This window comes from Nannobrachium achirus (genome assembly GCF_963921795.1).
Source record: "Nannobrachium achirus genome assembly, chromosome: 11".
Taxonomy (NCBI): Eukaryota; Metazoa; Chordata; class Actinopteri; order Myctophiformes; family Myctophidae; genus Nannobrachium; species Nannobrachium achirus.
Genome location: NC_137820.1, coordinates 47,044,261 through 47,064,276, shown reverse-complemented (window position 1 = coordinate 47,064,276; position 20,016 = coordinate 47,044,261). Strand labels below are relative to the sequence as shown.

At 41.4% G+C, this 20,016-nt stretch overlaps 1 protein-coding gene across 1 annotated transcript in view; it reads right to left on the bottom strand.

Annotated features, from left to right (window-relative positions):
- The window catches only part of agbl1 (AGBL carboxypeptidase 1), a gene marked incomplete at both ends in the record, with an annotated part of 227,131 nt that overhangs the window by 48,090 nt on the left and 159,025 nt on the right, over window positions 1-20,016 (bottom strand). Inside the window, 4 exons of the mRNA XM_080737125.1 lie at window positions 206-319; window positions 524-586; window positions 830-955; window positions 3,136-3,265. Coding sequence (XP_080593251.1) covers window positions 206-319; window positions 524-586; window positions 830-955; window positions 3,136-3,265 — 433 coding nt within the window. The remainder of the gene's footprint in view (window positions 1-205; window positions 320-523; window positions 587-829; window positions 956-3,135; window positions 3,266-20,016) is intronic.

The following is a 20,016-nucleotide window of genomic DNA, read 5'->3' as shown; positions in this document are numbered from 1 at the left end:
TGGAAAAGTATTAATTAGAAATGTTGAGCAAAAATAACTACACTAGAATCCACAGGAACACAGCTTCTTTTTTCTGTTTCCTGAAAAGTAACGGTTTTGGACATTTCCACAACAACAGTGGCGATATGCTTGATGGCCCGCCTGCGTGGGAGCACGCAAACATTACATGCACGCACACATGCACGCACACTCACGCAGTACACACCTTGTATATTCCTTGGTCACAGCCATTGTAGGTGCTCTCCATGGTGTAACTCCTCAGCACCCCAATCTCCCTCCAGACCACCACCCTGGCTGTGGCTGAACGAGACTTCTCCACCTGCCAGGCAACACAATGTTCATTCACCACTGGAAATTACATTGTAGGTATTTTTAAAATCAATATTTCACGTGAAATGAATTGTTGATTTGCCTGATATGTAATAAGTGGGACGCTACGTACGTAACCGCTTTCACCTGTCAGGGTTTATTTTATAATGACGGCCGTCTCAACATTTGTGCGTGTGTGCGTGCGTGTCATCACCTGATAGTTGCAGCTGTTGAAAGAGAAGGCCGGAGCAAGACGATCCAAGGTCTTAGGGATAGTCTAGAAAGAGAGAGAGAGAGACAGACAGACAGACAGATTGACTGAATACTTTAAGATAACACAAAGGGCTTTTTTCCCTTGTGGTCCTGTGTATTCAATTCAGTGAAACTGTGTGTGTGTGTGTGTGTGTGTGTGTGTGTGTGTGTGTGTGTGTGTGTGTGTGTGTGTGTGTGTGTGTGTGTGTGTGTGTGTGTGTGTGTGCCTGCGTGCGTGCCTGCGTGCATGTGTGTGTGTTGCAGTCACCCTGTATCCAGGGTCCTCCTTCAGTCCTACAGTGTCAGAGCCAGACTGCCAGAGAGTCTCCTTGACGCTGCAACCGTACAGGAACACGTTCTTCTTCCTGGAGTGACCATGGTAGTCACAGAACACCTGGACGCACACACACACACACACACACACACACACACACACACACACACACACACACACACACACACACACACACACACACACACACACACACACACACACACACACACACACACACACACACACACACACACACACACACCCCTACTTTATCTGCGTTCACTTTTAACAACAAATTCTTGAACACAAACATATGCACAAACTCAACAATACATTGTCCCCTCCATACTGTATGTGCCAATGCCTTAGCTCTTGGTGGGCACGCACGCACACACACACACACACACACACACACACACACACACACACACACACACACACACACACACACACACACACACACACACACACACACACACACACACACACACACACACACACACACACACACACACACACACACACACACACACTACTCTATATCTGTTTGAGAACCAAAGTGTCAAAGAAAGTTGCTGTGTACTTTCTGAACAGCTATTTGATATTCTCCATGGGTTTACTTTAGACATTATTCTTCTTCAAAAGTTTACCATCTAAGCCTTGTGAACTTATAACACCCACCCTCTCAGAATCACAATAACTTTATGGTCACTTCCATAACACTTGCAGAATGCTTTACATGTTTTACTTTGCATCAATATGGAATGTAGAAATACTCTGTTACATGTAAAAGTCCGGAATTCAAAATGTACTTGAGTAAAAGTACGAAAGCAAAGTACCAAAAGTAAAAGTACAAAATGTTTGAAAATAGCTGCTCACAACGCATCGCATCGCAATGTACTTTAGTAAATCTACTTTTACTACCAATTAATTTACACCACTGATCATGACTTTTGTCCCATGGGGCAAGGATCGGGCTTGTAAGTTGAGGCGATACATAGTAGGAAGAGAGAGTTGTCGCTAGTTTCGTTAGATAGATAGATAGATAGATAGATAGATAGATAGATAGATAGATAGATATATAGATCGATAGTAGATGCTTTATTTGTCCTTGCGGAAATTATTTTTGCACCAAGCAGTCATCAGGACACAAAGATCACAACACATAACACACAAACACAATACATGAATGACAAGATTAATCCAAAATCCAAACGATGGCCTGAAAACGTTTAAGACCCCTGCTGTAGATTATGGGCGTAACGCTGTCCAGTCATTTTTACAGTCTATTGCTTTTCCACATTAAAAACACACAACATACTGTATCGTTGATGTCGGGTGAAAGCCTTGTATGTCCAAAACCGTTCCTTTTCTATTCTTTTAAAAACATTTTAAAATAGTGCAAATAGCAGATCTACAAGCACGGCTATTTTCACTACTTTTGTGCAAGATTGTAAGATGAAGTATGATATTCATTTAAGGTTTCTTCCTGACTGTCAGCAACAATATATATTAAAAAAGAGACAAATTAGACAGAGAGCTTTTTACAGGTGTGACATCAGCCTATGACTAATAATCAAAAGTCAAGAGCAGAAATTAGCACAGCCCATTCTGATTTAGACCAATTAAGCAAAAAGCCAGTCAAGGTCAATTCACTGAAATCACCCAGAAATCCACATGCACTCGCACACACACAGTTTGTACTGACTAAACTAATGGAGTTCAGGCATTGTGAGTGGTAATTGGAATAATCTACCATTAATATAGCTGTAAATGAGCTTGGCATTGATATGTAAAATTAGCTCATTGTCTAATGGTGCGACAGGAAACTCATTCATATCCTGCTTTTAGAAACTCATAATAGGAAACAAAGTGAGATTCAGTCTCAGTTTGTGACATAAGGAAGTCATAATGAAGGGAGTGAGTGAGGGAGTCAGTTAATCAAACTAATTGATTTAATCGTTTAAAAGAACTCATCGAAAATGTATCACTTAATACAATAATTGATAATGAATCAATCAATATTTCTGGGAGTATTTAAAAGAACTCATCGAAAATGTATCACTTAATACAATAATTGATAATGAATCGATCAATATTTCTGGGAATATTTAATGGCGATTCAAAACTTTCACCATTTTCAAATATAGTGAAAATAGTTGATCTACAACAATCGGCTAGACTGGCTATTTTAAATCACTTTTCTTATTTGTTGAAAAATAAATCGAGATTGATCGGCAAGAAGATCATCGATAGTTTCATGCCTAGAAGAGTGTGTGCGTGTGTGCGTCCTTGCTCACCAGTGGGGTGCATCCTGTGCTGTTGAGGTAGTAGAGGAAACCCTTGGTGTGGTAGATGGTTGGACTGAGGACAGGATCAGGTTTACACCACTGACGATTCAAGTCTTCACCACTCAGAGAGCAGCGGTGACTGAACACACACACACACACACACACACACACACACACACACACACACACACACACACACACACACACACACACACACACACACACACACACACACACACACACACACACACACACACACACACACACACACACACACAGAGAGAGAGAGAGAGAGAGAGAGAGAGATGTTGGTATTTGCATAAGGTTATCATATACTGTGTATATATATATATATATATATATATATATATATATACACACACACACACACACACACACACAGTTTTCCGTATAACAGACTGAAAACTCAGTATAAACCTCAGTATAACAGAGGTTTTGACTTTAGGAAAATTAAAGGTTTTCACTGTAGGAAAATTAAACCTTCCTTCTATTGCATGTCTTGTTTGATATTCAGCATCTCTAAATCTGAGGCCATGGTTCTCAGCAGGAAACCGATGGATTGTGCGGTCCAAGTGGGGAATGAGGCTTTACTCCAGGTGAAGGAGTTTAAGTATCTCGGGGTCTTGCTCACGAATGAGAGAAAGGGGAAGACGGAGAAGGAGATCAGCCGGAGAATCGGAGCAGCAGGAGCGGTTTTGCAGTCGCTAAATTGCATTGTGGTGAAGAAATAAAAGAGTTGAGCCGGAAGCCAAAGCTCTCCGTATACCGAACAATCTTTGTTCCTACTCTCACCTATGGTCATGAAGTGTGGGTCATGACTGAAAGTATAAGGTTGCGGGTGCAAGCGGCCAAAATTTCCTCAGACAGGTGGCTGGTATCTCCCTTAGAGATAGGGTGAGAAGTTCAGTCACCCGAGAGAGACTCGGAGTAGAACCGCTGCTCCTACACTTGGAAAGGAGTCAGCTTTGGTGGTTCAGGCCACCAAATAGTCCCTATTTGGTGCTCAAGGACACTTAGAAATTCAGCCAGGAGGAGCAAAGAAAGAAAGAAAGAAATAAAGAAATAAAGAAAGAAACCACAATGAAGAGAGAGACAGCGTGTGCAATAAGATGAAATCTGTACTTTCTGTACTTCCTCGTTTGCTATGGAAATCGCCTCAGGGATAGAAATGTCACATAAATGAAGTTTTATCTGAGGTCGAAAAACTCTCTGCAGATTAGAATGAAGAAATAGACGACAACAAGTTGTCAGACACTAAAACCCTGTGGCTGGTGTGCCGTGCAGGCAGCACTGACACGTGCGCGCGCATCAAACGGACGTGGCACAACAGAGAGTCTATACTGTTACTGTAGCTGTTAGGGAATCAAAGTGTCAAAGTTGCTCTGTACTTTTCGAACAGGAAGAAGGTGACCGAATAGGCAAATATCCGGTGGCTCCACTGCGCTGTCTTTCAACCACAGCTGTTTGATACTCCTTATGGGGTTAGACATATTATTCTTCAAAGTCGGGCGCAGCTATCTAGGCCTTTTGAACTGGCATGCCCACAACTCTGTTAGAACGAGAGCGGCATGTGCCTTTCACAGGTGTGTGACATCATCAGCCTATGACAATAGTCCAAAGTCAAAAGAAAAAAGTAACACGGAACAGTAGTGATTTAGGTCAATTGAGTTAAGTAGCCTACGAGCAAATCAAGGTCAATTCACTGCAGGTCCTTGTATTAAACACCACTACATTTGAGTTTCACCAAGAAACGCACGGAAGCGGACTTGTGTGCACACGCGCACGCACGCACACACACACACACACACACACACACACACACACACACACACACACACACACACACACACACACACACACACACACACACACACACACACACACACACACACACACACACACACACACACACACACACACACACACACACACACACACACACTTGCGTCTTAATACAGAATGAGATCAACTGCACTATAAAAGCTTGATATGATTTATGCGCAATGACACTTTGGTAGTAGTGGTTTGGTTGCCATGATGTAACTCCATTGGCAAGATGTCTTTCTCCATTGCTCCATTGATTAGAACTTGATATTCCAAAACCAGTCTCCTGATTGACTTACAGTACATTGTGAAAATTAAAGCTATTTGTGTTTAGCCTATACAGTACTTGTATTTGTATTATGTTGTTATTTGGAGTGGTTTGCCACCAAACTCAATTCCGTTGAATGCAATGACAATAAACATCTTATCGAATCTTATCAAAGTCAGCACATGGATGAACACAAACAAAGCTGATTCTACCGATATGTGCAACATCATAAAACCCATAGCAGATGTACAGATTGTTGTGAGCTTGTCGAATAGAACGGAATAGATCTTTATTGATCTTGAGGTGTAAATTCGAGGCTTGTGAGCATGTAGATCAGCTATTTTCACAATTTCTGCCTCTAATATTTGACAATTTCGCAAATGTTTAATTTGTCATTTTAGAGGTATTAAAAAGTCCTTAAATTGTCAATTTAGAAGTGTGCATATACCCTCTATACACTTAAACTTTATGTTGGTTTGTTTACTGTTGAGTGAGAAGACAATGTTGCACATTAAGTTAATCATCTGGGGACCCGCCAAAATAATTTGGGGACCCCCCATCATAGCCAATGGGCTTGTGTTTCTGCAGTATCAGACTCAAACTAAAACATTTCAGATGACTAAAATGTGACTTGCTGTCAAAATCAACACTGCTTCACAGTTCAGTGGAATTGCGGTTGGCTCTCTGTTCTTGACAGCTTGATTTATGAATCACCTATTTGAGCATCACATACACTATACCAAAAAAGACGGATTTGTCAGAATGCAAAAAAAAAGAAAAAACATTATTATGACAGCTCTAATTGAGTCCTTGATGATCTCTCATGATCACTCATTAAATGACTACTAGTGATAGCGCCACACATGGATCAAGCTAACGATTCACTCCCACATTCAGGCACGTGCACACATAGACATGAAAGGGGGCTTGAGCCCCTGCCCTTTTAACAATCTGTAAAAAGTGCCCTCTCCCATGAATGCCGTTTTCACTAAGGTGAAAGACAAATGCCCTCTTTCCATGCCGTACCTGAGGGCAGCATTCAAGAGAATTGCCTTGTCCAAACTTTCCTGAACTTGAACGCAGCATCTTATGTTGAAAGAATTGCCCTCACTGTGTAGAAATCCATGCCGTTACGCCACATCTCCAGTATTGCCTTTTTAATGCTTGGTTTAGTGTGGTATCAAGTACTGAAAATAGCCGACCTCCAAGCTCACAACGTGTTGGAGGTCTGCCATTTTCAATATTTTCACCAAAAGGCCCTTTAAGAAATGTCAGCCCCTGCCTCTCTAACATTCTCTGCATGTCCCTGCCCACATTGATGCCTATTTCTACTCATACAGTTTACATGCTTCCATGGAAGAAAATGATTGGCACGTCACTTGACACAAACAAGACTTTTTCAAATGAGTAAGTATGTTGTTGCTGGTCTGAACAAGATGGACAATGGAATGTAAAACTGTGAACCTGAATGCTACTAATGCCTTGTTCTCATTGATTCTATACTGTTGAGTCTCTCACAGTCACAGGTGAGTCACCGCAATGAATCACTGCTGTGACTTTTATTTTCTTTCATTCTTACAGTAGTTGTATGAAGTATATTTTCTCCTTTTTTTGCTGTGATATCTGTGACATGAAACTGATTTGTCATGTCATTGTTTTGATTGATTGATTGATTGATTGATTGATTGATTGATTGATTGATTGATTGAATACTTTAATCCTTCTTGTGCCTATCCCGAACAAGTTCAGGATATTTTCAATCCAATAAATTTTTTTTTTTTTTTGCTATTTTACATACCCTGAGCTGCTTGTAGAGATGTGGGTGGTCCTGGGTCGTCCTACGCTTTCCAACGAGTGATGCTAGATGGTCCGACGATTTATTCCATTGAAAATGGTTTAAAATAAAGTTTAGAGCCCCCCAAAAAAACTCAATCTATACTGTCGGCGGCGCAACGTATTCCGGGGTGCCTATCCCGATCTAGTCCGGGATATTTAATAAAATTAATTAATTAATCGGAGGCCTCAACGAAGCCCCGATCTAAATTTCCATCCATGGCCGGGGCCGAGACTCGGCCATCCACGGGCCGTAATCGGGCAACGCCGCCGCATCGCGCCGCCGAATCCAATACAAAGTCACATCTTTAGAGAGCATTTTCTCTGAATTGTGTTCCCAGACCAAAGACAACGTTTTTTTGCGACTGAAATAGCTTTAGATCGGGCTTCTAAAAAATAAAGACGCTAATGGCTAAGTGTTAGCTAACTTCCTCCTCTCGTCATACATAACAGTGGCTGGAGTGAAATCCCAAGGCACTACGGGCAGTGTCGACGGAAGCTAGAGCGAAGGCTTATAGAGATATTTCTGGCACTCTAGCGGCACCTTGTGGCCCGGGGCACTCATTGGGTTAATAACAGTTTGCAAAAATTACAGAGGTACAGTTAGACAATAATGTTAAAGAGGTGGTGCCATAGTTTTGTACTTTGTTTGTTTTATAATTACTCTATTGTGTCTATGGAGTTGACATTATACTCTAATAGGCCCCCAGGTGTGGTTATAATATGCAAATATGTATTTTTGTGTATTTTATACTTTTGTTTGTTTGTGTATTTTTGGTTTATTTCCTGAAAGCTGAAAGCCTCTGAGTCAAAAGACCCAAAGTCAATCTTCGCTGAAAAAGAGCAGTACAAGCAGCAATCAACCCAGAATAAAAAAAACAATGTGTGAAAATCTCACTAGCTGTGAAGGCTTTGATGACGGGGACACCACGGGTACAGTGAAGCATGACCATGGACCAAAACAAAACGTGACTCATAGAGAACTGTCCAACCAGGTCTCAATGTGTGTGTGGAAATAGCAAAGAAAATAGCCAATCTACAAGCTCCATTGCTCCATCCTACAAACACATTGCATCAGAATGCATTCTGAGCATGTAGATCTGCAATCTTCTGTTGTTATTTTTATTTTAGAGAGAAAATGTATTCTTTTATTACCACTTTGGACAAAAAGTCCAAAGTGGGCAATGGTTTATTAAACTGGTCAATTATCATATTATCAAACATACTGTATAAGAGACTACGGGCTCTATTATGATCCAGGTCTTAGGCCTTATGCCTTAACTTCTTTGCCTTTTTTTTACTATTTTGAAAAACATTTTTAAATACTTCAAATGCTGATCTACATCTGCACGTTGTGAGCTTGCAGATCAGCTATTTGAAATATTTTAAAAAATATATCTATATAGTAAAAAAAAGGCAAAGAAGTTAAGGCATAAGGCATAAGACCTGGATCATAATAGAGCCCTATATCTCCCAAAAGGAAAAGCATGAAATGCATGAAGCACCGGTCATGAACATGACATGCCATCAAAAGCAGAGGCATGGAGTGCCAGTGTTAACATGGTAAAGGATAGGTTAAGGATGGGTTAGCCTGGCAGAAAACACTCCGGGCAATTGGGCTAACTTCACCCTTCACCCATTTGACTGGTCGGGGTCCGACCAATCAACTGCAGCTTTCTAACAGGAAAGCCCTAAGAGCAAGCTCTTCTGCAGTGAGTGACACCCACAGACACAACACTATAGAGCACTGGTTCCATGTGTGGGTCGCAGACACATTTTTATGGGTCCCTTTATTTTTTTGTTTCCTACAATTTGTTTATTCATTATTATTATTACAAAACATTTTCCAAAAAAAAGAAACATTCCCAAAAAAGCTATGCTAAAAATGCAATGATCTTTTTTAAGTAATTTCATTAATAAACAAAAGAAAAATCCATAAATTAGAAAACAAATGTCTAAGAAGTTAGTGAAAATAGTGATCTACAAGGTCACAACACGGCGTGAAGCGACGCGTCGTGACCTTGTAGGTCAGCTGTTTTCACAAGTTTGGGTCCCAGGCCAAACATCTAATCTCTTTTGGGTCTGGAGCTAAAACGTTTGGGAGCGACAACAACCACCTGGTACCACCCAAGGCACCCATCTATAGAACAAACATGGGTCAATTCTCATTCTTTTTTTTAATAATTTTTATCCCACGATTTTGCAACCCATTTTTCACCCAGTGCCAATTGCCTATGTAATCCTGGGCTCTGCTCTCCCTCTGCAGTGCCTGGGGAGACAACGGACTGACCTCATGCTTCCTTCAATGCATGAGTAGTCCAAGTTGTTTCTTTTCACCTGACAGGGGGGATTTCCCCGAGATGGACGTATCGCGTGGAAGGAACACGTTATTCCAACCAGTTCCTTTCCCCTCCATCAAGCGCCCCGGCTGGCCAGGGGGAGGCATTATTAAGACCAGGATTCAATTCAGGTCAATTCTCATTCTACTACTCAAAAATGTGGAATGCCCTGACACCATCCCTTAAAACAACATGGATCTCTGGCTTTCAGAACAGGCCTTTCAGGAGACCACAAGGGGAGGTAAATGATGGCATTCACTGCCCGACATTGTTTTTCTTTTCCCCCTTTTCTACTTTGTACATTTACATGGTGTTACTTTTTTTTGCTCTGTTGATGAATTGAATACATAGGATAGGACCACAACGGAAACAAGTCCCCATGACTTTTTTTGTTTTATCCTTTTATGATATCCCAAATGTCTAACTGTACCTCATGCTGTTTACATTTCTGTCTTATAAAGTATTCAATCAAACAAAAATCGCTTGTGCCGAGTTCCCTCCGTCTGTAAATATATTTGACAATTCTTTCTTTCAACATAATTGTCAAACTTGTAATGCCAACTTGTAAAAAGGAAGAATAGTTAAACATCACTACCTCGTTAGCTATACAGCACAAACCCAGATGGCTTACAATGAATTAGACAAGGTATTTCTCAGTGTGCTGCGAATGTGAAAACACTCAAGTGCGCAGGTCGATTTGAATACAAATACCTATTCTATCGGTGTGGCCGTGTGCCTGCTTTAGTCCAGAAAATGTCAACCCAATGCATGGTCAGATCCTTCGAGACCTATACGTTTTTTTTTTCTTCCTGGGCACCAAACCCAATCAGAGGCGAGTGGAGGCAGTTGACAAACCTCCAACTCATGAATATTCACAAGCAGACGTGCATACAGAGCTCATATTCTCTGGATAGATGCACACTCATACACGCCGGCACACAGAGGTGATAAGAACGCCTTGAGTCAGTCTAGCGTGACTAAAGAAGCTCTCCATCAAACAACACCTGACAGCCCTGGGCTTCAGCGATGGCAGGGGAGGGTAGAGAAACTGAGCTTATTTATTTCTCTCCTCTTTGAGAGAGAATGACTTCTCTGTTTAAACTGTCTGACAACGTTGATCAGGACAACACAATGCACTGACTTGAAATGAACTAGCAAGAGATAGGGAGAGAACAAAGAGTGTTTGGGGGAAGACAGAAGAAACTATTTCTTTCTTTGTTTGTTTGCTTGCTTGCTTGCTTGCTTGCTTGCTTGTCGGTTTGCTTGTTGCTCCTCGTCAATGCTGTGATATAATGGATGTCTTATACAAACACCAATAGGAGACAAAAAATATATATATCAACCATAATAAGTCCATGTTTGTATACCATGGATAGAAGATTAACTGTAGGGATGTAGGCTATCTTACATTATCTATCAGTGTGTGTGTGTTTGTGTGTGTGTGTGTGTGTGTGTGTGTGTGTGTGTGTGTGTGTGTGTGTGTGTGTGTGTGTGTGTGTGTGTGTGTGTGTGTGTTTCGCTGAGATTGGCATCTAAAGTTTGGAGGAGTGGATGGTTTTGAACAAAATGGCTCAAATCACTCACATTCCCACTAGGACGAGGAAGACAATTCTGCCTTTTCACATTGGCCTATTATAGTTCCACCAGCGACTGAATTCCTGAATTATTGGACCATAATAACCTACCTGACCTGGCGGAGACCTGAGCTCCGAGGAGCAGTTTTTCTAGTTTGGTATGTGACAGTAGGGTGACTCACAACACATGACACTTAGAAACTACAGGACAACGTCCATTCCACCAGACCTGTTTGGATATGTGCTATCATTGCCTCACAAAGAGATTGGACAATTAACAGCACAGAGAGAACAATGGCCCATACAGCAATTTGACACAATTATGTCTACCGAATCACAGGGAGGTTGAAGATAGTGCTTCTATAAAAGACAGAAATGTATTTTCAACTTCTACATATCTTTGCTGTCGGGCAGAAACCTTGTAGCTCCCATGTTTCACTTTTTTTTAAATTAATGCTACAGTAGCAGTGAAAATAGCAGATCTACCAGCTCACAATGCGTCACAATTTTAACATAACTTTTTATATAATAATAAAAAGGGACAGTTTTGGTTTCTATCCGACAGCGACAAATTATGCTATTTTATCAGCCACACTAAAATATCTGAAGGCTTATTTGGAGGGGGTAAAATGTCATAGTTGCATGAGAGCTTACTGATTTTGGATTTTCTCAGCTTCTAGCCTTACCTAGAGTCTTTTACTGCTATTAGGGTTAGGGTATAACTTTACACACTGACAACAGTACATTTCCTACATTTATTTGCTCACCACAGGGTAGCAGACACAAAAGGAGGCAGTGGTAAAGTCTCAGTGTAAAAACTCTTTATAAAACTATCCCTGCAAGCCAAACGATGAGAACGTCCTCCGGTGACTCCGGTGACGTTAAGAACTAGGCCAGATCACAGCCCATATGGGGATGATCTTGACGTCATTAACAGGATGTCATGATGGACTATAGGATTATTGTTATTGTTTGTAATGTTAGTTGAAATATGAGCACATAAGGTTACACGTATATTCTGGGACATATCTGACTAGTTATGATATTTATCTGGCCTCGATCGGACCCCCTCTGATTAATCCAGGACGTCCGTTTTCGTGGGCAGGATTTACAGTATGTTGGTTGAAATCAGGCGATATTCTATAGGCCAGATCTGACTAGTCATGGTTTGACTTGATCTGGCCCCAATCGAGACATCACTGATTGGTCCAGGTCCTGACCGTGCTTGCTGGGATTATTTTACACAATGTTTACTCCCTCTTGCACAGCACTGCGGCTGCCTATATAGCCCAAGGCATGTGCATGCGAGGGAGAGAGAGAGAGAAAGAGAGAGAGAGAGAGAGAGAGAGAGGGAGAGGGAGAGGGAGAGGGAGAGAGAGAGAGAGGGAGGGAGAGAGAGAGAGAGAGAGAGAGAGAGAGAGAGAGAGAGAGAGAGAGAGAGAGAGAGAGAGAGAGAGAGAGAGAGAGAGAGAGGGAGACAGCATGCGTGTGTGCATGGCTGTATGTGTGAGTGTACAGGGGTTGCTCAAGGACACTTCGACACTAACCCAGGGGGAGCTGGAGATCGAAAACCATGAACCTTCCGGTTTCCCAGGTGGCTCTACTCTTCCTCCTGAGCTACTGCTGCTTTTACATGTCATGGATGGTTAATTAAAATGCAGCCCAAAGTAATCACATTCATTGAGGATAGCCTACTATTCTTTTAGATGCTACTGTACCAGCATGGAAATCTCACATGCAGGTACACGCAAGATGAAGAAACAGCCTCGTCGAACCTTCTGTTAGACCAATTGTTTTTTTGCTGTTGCTTGTGTCGGTGGACAATAAAGGATCTACGTATTGGTACTGTCTAACTCAGCCCTGCACACACTCTTTAGGCATAACACTCCCTTCTACATCAAACGGGATGATGCAACAGCTATCCTCCACACAGCATCACAAAAACCATGAAGAGAGCGCTCTCACACTTGAATGACACTGAAACTAACTGCAACAACGTTTCAATTAGCCATTCGCTAAGTCCCTCCCCAACCCGTCCTTGTCCAATAACACGTTAGCAACAAGTTACTAAGAGAGGAGCGCTGGCAAGCTCTGCTTCTCACCCATCGACTTGCATGTTATGTGACAGCTTTTTCCCGTGAAAACAATCGATCATTTCAGTAGCAAAAGCTTCAAAATCTCTCCTAAATCTAGTCAACAAGGCCTGCAGTAGGCTACGCATTGTAAAAACAAGCATGACATTATTAAAATAAAATTAAAAACACAGGGAAATGTTAGAAGAGAAATAGCCCTGAAACAATTCGGTCGTATCTCACAACAGTCATGGGTCCACCTCAACAGGTGTAGAGCAGTTTTGCCAATTTGCCTCATACGTCTACAAAAACGTTCAGATTTCAAAAAATAAAGTGGTTACTGAAGGCTAACCGATGTCACAATATGATATGCTCAAGCAGAATTACATGTATCTTCTCTTGTTTAATAAGAAGTATTTTAATCCGAACGGCGGACATGTTCGCATTTTTCGCACTATAAGACCCCATCGGTTGGGACGTGTACTGCACTCTCATACATTAAAACTTTTTTAGAAAATGGCAACCGATGGAATTAAAATGCTTCTTATTAAATTCTACGGGTAATTCGGGTAATTCTGCTTGAGTGTACCATATTGTGATATCTGTGAGCCTTCAGTAAGCACTTTATTTTTAGAATCTGAACATTTAAGTAGACTTATTACCCGGCTTGTTTGGATGCTTGATTCTGATTGGTCGAGCGCTGAAATCAGAGGTCTGATATCCCACGATAACAGACCGCTGCCTAATCAACGGCTCAGAGCAGCTGCTGCATTCAGGCTGCACTGCGTGGATTTAGTGCTTTATCCAACATGTCTTACCATGTAAACAAACACACAGCGAAATTTACAACTAAACATTGCTCTGAAGAATGTCTTTAAAAACATTTGAGGCGAGAAATAGACGACGCAGTAACAGAAAATGGATTCTATTTGACCAGCACTTCTTTGTTTTCCAAGGCGACCGTGTCACGCTAGGGGGGACGCACTTTCAGCTTTGTTTTGTTTGTAGTTTTGAGTCAAATTATTAATTGTATTTAGTAGCCTCCGCTTCGCGTCGGTGGCATATCAACCTGTCGGGCTCCTATCACTCGATAATGACTGCTGAGCGAGATGTTATCCCTTACGTACGTGTGGCTAAACTGCTCAACACCAGGTTGAGGTGGACCCATGACGGTTGTGAGATATTACCGTCATGTTTCAGGACTATAGAGGGAGCACCAACTCAACTCAATCAACTTTAGACATTAGACATTATCATTTATCACCGGTCAGGACAGGAGTTTCATGTACCGCACTGTAATACTACATACAGTAGCAGCTCTTAAATATATAGACCAACAAATTAATGAATACGGTCAGGGTACTAAACATGCGGAATCCAAAACAAGCCACCCCAACAGCCGTCAACACATCAGCATCATTCACTGCAGATTTGTACATTATTTTGTTTGTTTTATATGATTTGCACCTTTGTTAAGGGTCATTCGTGTATATCAAATATCAAAATACGGAATCAAGCAACTTAAAAACTGTCTAGGGTGCTCACAAAAACCTGAGCAGAAGTTAAAATGATCCCATGTTTGAAAGTGAAAAATCCCTTCAACTTTTGAGTGCATTCATTGATTTTCAATGAAACAGTTTTAATTAAAAGTTTTGAAAGGGAATGTTTTAATTGCATGTTTTTACACACACACACACACACACACACACACACACACACACACACACACACACAGTCTGCTGGCTTGTTTTAAATGTTATCTCCTCGAGACACAAGAAATTCAAAGACTATTTGGGCTAAGATAGCTTTGAGAACCCCACACCTTTCCCACGAATAAACAATTTGAAGTTGAATATGAACAAGCACAAATGTACACCTTAAAAAATTAATTGTGAACGCGACACACACACAGGTGCATTTCATTTGCATTAGCCAGGACTGCTTCACTCTTTGCATCCAACTTGTATTGCTAGGCATGAATAATTCAACATATTATTTGTTATTCTTCTTGAGTTGAGTTGAGGAACCAAAACCTTCTCTTAATTACTTCTTATGTAATCTGATTCTTAATATAAGACAATTCACACAGTCAGAAGGGTCCAGTGTCACTCAATGCAGTGTCAAAAGTAAAGAGCGATCGAAAGAGTGAGAATTCCCTCTTGAGCTGAAAGAAGACTCGGAAACAGTTCTGAGATGTACTATACTTACCGCCATGCTATCAACATTCCTGGGAGCAGCTTCGTGCACACACTGCAGAGGGGGTGGGAAATGAGTTGGATAGGATAGTTGCATCTCCCACAGACATTCTAGTAGTAGTAATCTGTCACATGGCACAGACATGATGGGTAACGTTCAGGGACCACGCCCAAATGGGAACGTGTACTGTGTACTATTATCTTAATTGCATTTCAAACTTTGCCAGGTGAGTACAGGAGATTTCCTCTTGCAGTATCCAGGCAACTAACACCCATAGCATGCACCGTGTGTGCTCTACAGCAGTGATTCTCAACCTGTGGGTAGGGAAATCTGATTAAAATCTGATTATTTTGAGGGCCGCGGCCTGAAAAGGTTGAGGACCACTGCTCTACAGAGCCAGTGTGCACATGCTGCAGTGAATGTGGTTATCAGAGGCCTGATGGTCTAAAGGTACATACACATTTTCTTGTCAACCCATTAAGACCTAGCTGTGGCCGATTCTACAAATTCCTTCTATAGTAGTTCTCAAAAAAGGCCGTGGACCCCCCTCTGATTTTTTTATTTTTTTTTATTTTTTTTTTGCCAGGGAACCCCAGAAGGGAAGATTTGTGTTAAACACATTCTAAATAGCAGATGTACTAAGCTTGCAGCGTGGCATGAAGTGATCTGCTATTTTTGAATAGCCAACACTAAAATCTAAAATGACACATTTAATGGGTTATTAGGTTTGGCACTAGTAAGGAGCATACTAGTAGGTACTACTTTTGAATTTGCACATTAGACAAATCCAAAAAAACTATGAATGGCACTATGTTCATGGAACATTACAATCAAATGTGAAATTGCTGCTTCATGCAGTAACGCTCCTCACTTCTTCTGAATTCATACATTTGGGCCTTTTTGGCCATGACTCGCTGTATCTAAATTAAAACATTGGAGAAGGTTAGTGGGTCAGGTCATGGTTTAGTTCAAATGACATCCAGAATGTGTGGGATTTCCTCTCGACTCAAACTCAACGTGGCTGCACGTGTGAAAAGGTGGGCAGCCTTGAAAGCAGCGTGGGGGGTAGTGACACCGGTAAATCAGGCAGTATGCAATGCATTTATAAGGCCCTGATTAACTGAAAGTGTCAGATACTGACGTCATCAAATACGCCCACTGTTACAAAGGCTGTACTCTGGAGGTGTCAAGTGGGCGCGTCAAAACCTTGTCAACGCGTATTTTCCGAGCTCGGCTCTATTTTGGAGCATGACAAGCGAGTAATGATGCTCTCAGTGAGTAAGGGCTTTAAGGGTTTCAAATCCCAGATCCAAGCACTGCCTATCTGTTACATCGATGTTGCGGCCATGCGCTTTAAGATTAAGCGTGTTTAAAAATCTTTTCCTGGCTCAAAACATTTTTCAGATAGGAGGGTCCGCGGCCAAATACATATCATTTTGGGGGTCCTTGGCACGAAAAGGTGTGAGAACTGACTTAGAAGGCATTTGTAGAATCTGCCTCGGGTTAAGAGCTCTGTTAGGCACCAAAAATGCAAGATCATAATGCCTGTCTGGGTCATCAGATAGCTGCCAGTAGCTTCCATTTCTTGTACATCCCTTCCTCATTCATGAATAGTCCAATTTCTGAAAGTAATTGAAAGAGATGCTTGAGCACAGCCGCTCTGCACAACCATGAACGGAGTATGGACTGAGCTATACTGCCCAAACTGCCCAACACACCCCCAACTCCATTCCCAAGAAATCACTTCCAAACGAATACACAAATATAAGACTAGACAGGCTACAAATCTTGTCAATCATGTTTTGTAAATTCTATATTTTTATATTTTGTTGTTCAAATCAAATCAAATCAAATCAAAGAGGATAGGACAGACATCTGAGACAACAGATGGCAACAGAGAACAGTCTCTGTAACCACTAATATGGAACTGAAACACACTGGGAATATAATTATAAATATGAAAAGCAAATGAAATACACATGCAGTGACTCTTCAGCTACTGCAGTAGTATGTGCAGAAACACACAGGAAAGACATGTGCCCTCCTGTTTCATTTGCGTGAGGCAGCTTGACGTGAAGTACACCAAATGGACAAGACGCTAGTATGTCACAGGGACTTACCCCCAATCATACCCTTATACCCATATATATTTAATGATTTGAACAAATGTTCATGACTTTTCATAGCAGATCTACAAGCTCACAGCGCTTTCCTGGTTTTAATGGGTTAAAAGACAGTGACCCCAGTAAGTTCAGCTCCATACTATAAAGACGTTAATTTACTACAAAGGATTAATTAATGTGTTTTACAATTAATTAATGTATCACATTTGGTAGAAAGACATCACGTTTTCCACAAGCCAAGGAGCCACAAGTGACTCACTCACTCCCACACTCCCACACGCACGCACGCACAATCTTGATGCTTAACAACATTGTTCAAATTGCAGGCAAATTGAATAGCACTGAGAAAGACAGATAGAGTCAGAGAGCGAGTACGTGGAGGCGAGGACAGACATAAAAAGAGAGAAGAGACGTGATTGACCTGAGGGCTATATGAGTGAATCCCTGCAGTGTCAAACGTAATTCTTGGGGAAATGTCAGATTCGTAGTGCAATACTTACATCACATAAACACACACACTGACATTGGCACACATGCACAGAACACACAGGCGGTGTGTGTGTGTGTGTGTGTGTGTGTGTGTGTGTGTGTGTGTGTGTGTGTGTGTGTGTGTGTGTGTGTGTGTGTGTGTGTGCGTGTGTGTGTGTGAGCTGTGAGGGTTAAATCAGATGGCTCAAATGGTGCGAGAGAAGAATCATTGCACATTTTCTCCCAGTGAAGCCTGATTTATCCTTAGTGGAACTCTGGTGTTGCATGCCATAAATAGCAGATCTACAAGCTCCCAACACATCACAAATGTGATGCGTTGTGAGCTTGTAGATCTGCTATTTACACAACAGCGGCACACAACTGAGTATAAAGGAGACTTCAAATGGCCAAAAGGAAGCACCAGTATGTCAGAGCATGTTAATCATTCCTACCCCATTCTAGTTGCTCTTATCACCCCCCGGATCCACACTAGTGTTGCAACAGTTAATCCAACTAATTGTATTATAAATGTAAATAGACAATCGATAACTTAACTTATCAATTAATAATCTTTCCCTATTTTGGACAGAAGAAAAATCACAAAATGTCAAATAATGAAAATAGCCAATCTAGAAGATAACAATGTGACACGCTTGTGAGAAAGTAAAGGTAATTAAATAGAACAACCCCTAAGAAAGAATGGCATAATACATGTAAAATTACATACATTATCACACCATTATCAAAAGGATAGATGCAAAAAAGACAGTGGCTTATTAGAGTGGTTGCTGTAGGCAACCAGACTATTGTTCTTGTCCTTTTTTATTTCACCTAGAGTAAACCTTTTTTTCTGTAAACCTTTCTCCCTTTCTGTAACCCCAAAAGTCCATTGAGTTCATTAACTTTTCTGTCCCTTTTCGGAATGGACACTATAATGTCCAAGGCGGATTCCATAGGATTGGTCAAGTTCCATGTGACATCACAATATTGTAATATAAATGGTAAGACGGAAATCACCAGTACACAGTACACCTTTTCTTCCCTGCGGATTCCTCAGTTAGTGCAACCCTAGCAATTTCCCAGAACCTTTCCCACCTTTCTAATTAGTGAGGTTGCTAATATAGGAAACACACTATTGTATTCGGTCAGAGAATTCTTTGCCAGCAAAGTGAACTTTTTGACTGATGTTATCCGGGTTGTAAGGCTGGAGATCTTAGACAATATAATGTCTAATCAGACCGGATTGGTCAAGCTTCACTTGACATCACAATATCTAACTATTAATCCACCAAATGTCTGTCTGTCTGTCTGTCTGTCTGTCTGTCTGTCTGTCTGTCTGTCTGTCTGTCTGTCTGTCTGTCTGTCTGTCGCGTCGCCGCCATGGTAACAGCTGCATGTCTGGCTAAGATCGGACTGAAACAGTGTCCAAATTTGGAGATGACTAGATAAACTTGCAAATCCCCATATATGAAGTAAGTGCAAATTATGTTGTGTTGCATCTTTTGCATGATGTGATGTTTGTGTGTGTAATGGCACTTAAGTCCACACACCCAAAGGTGCCAAAGGTGTCCTAGTGCATGTCAGTCCAAGCAGCCATACTGCAGGTGCAGGAAAATGTCCTTGTGGTAAAAGTGTGGGTGTGTCTTCCACACATAGCCTATAGAATATAATTGCTAGTGGCTTGCAGCTCTACTCCACATCCAACCGATCTCAGCAGACCATGATCGTCATCATTCCCTGGGCTCAATAGCGTCTGAGCACCAACTTGCGAGTACGACGTCTATCAACATACCAGAGTTTTGAAGGCCAGATCACCACGGGTGAATAAACCTAAAACAAATCTCTCTTGGTTGTCGACTTTGTAATTTGATCTTGACGCAGGGTTTCATGGGGTCAACGCCGAAATGAACAGCGAGTACAAGTTGAGGGCACAAAAAGCCTCAGAGCGTCAACGAAAACACACATTTCAACTGCAACATCATTTACACTGGATTGCATTTGCAACCAAGCCTTGATCTGCTAGATTGTTGACAATCACTATCTTGAGTGGAGTGGAGCCATGGCAACAATGATAGAGTACTCACTGTCTTCCTGTGTATCATGCCAGGAGGCATGGATCTGCTTTTGAAAATGAAGACACAAGTAAGTCATTAATGGCCTAGGACCCTAGGC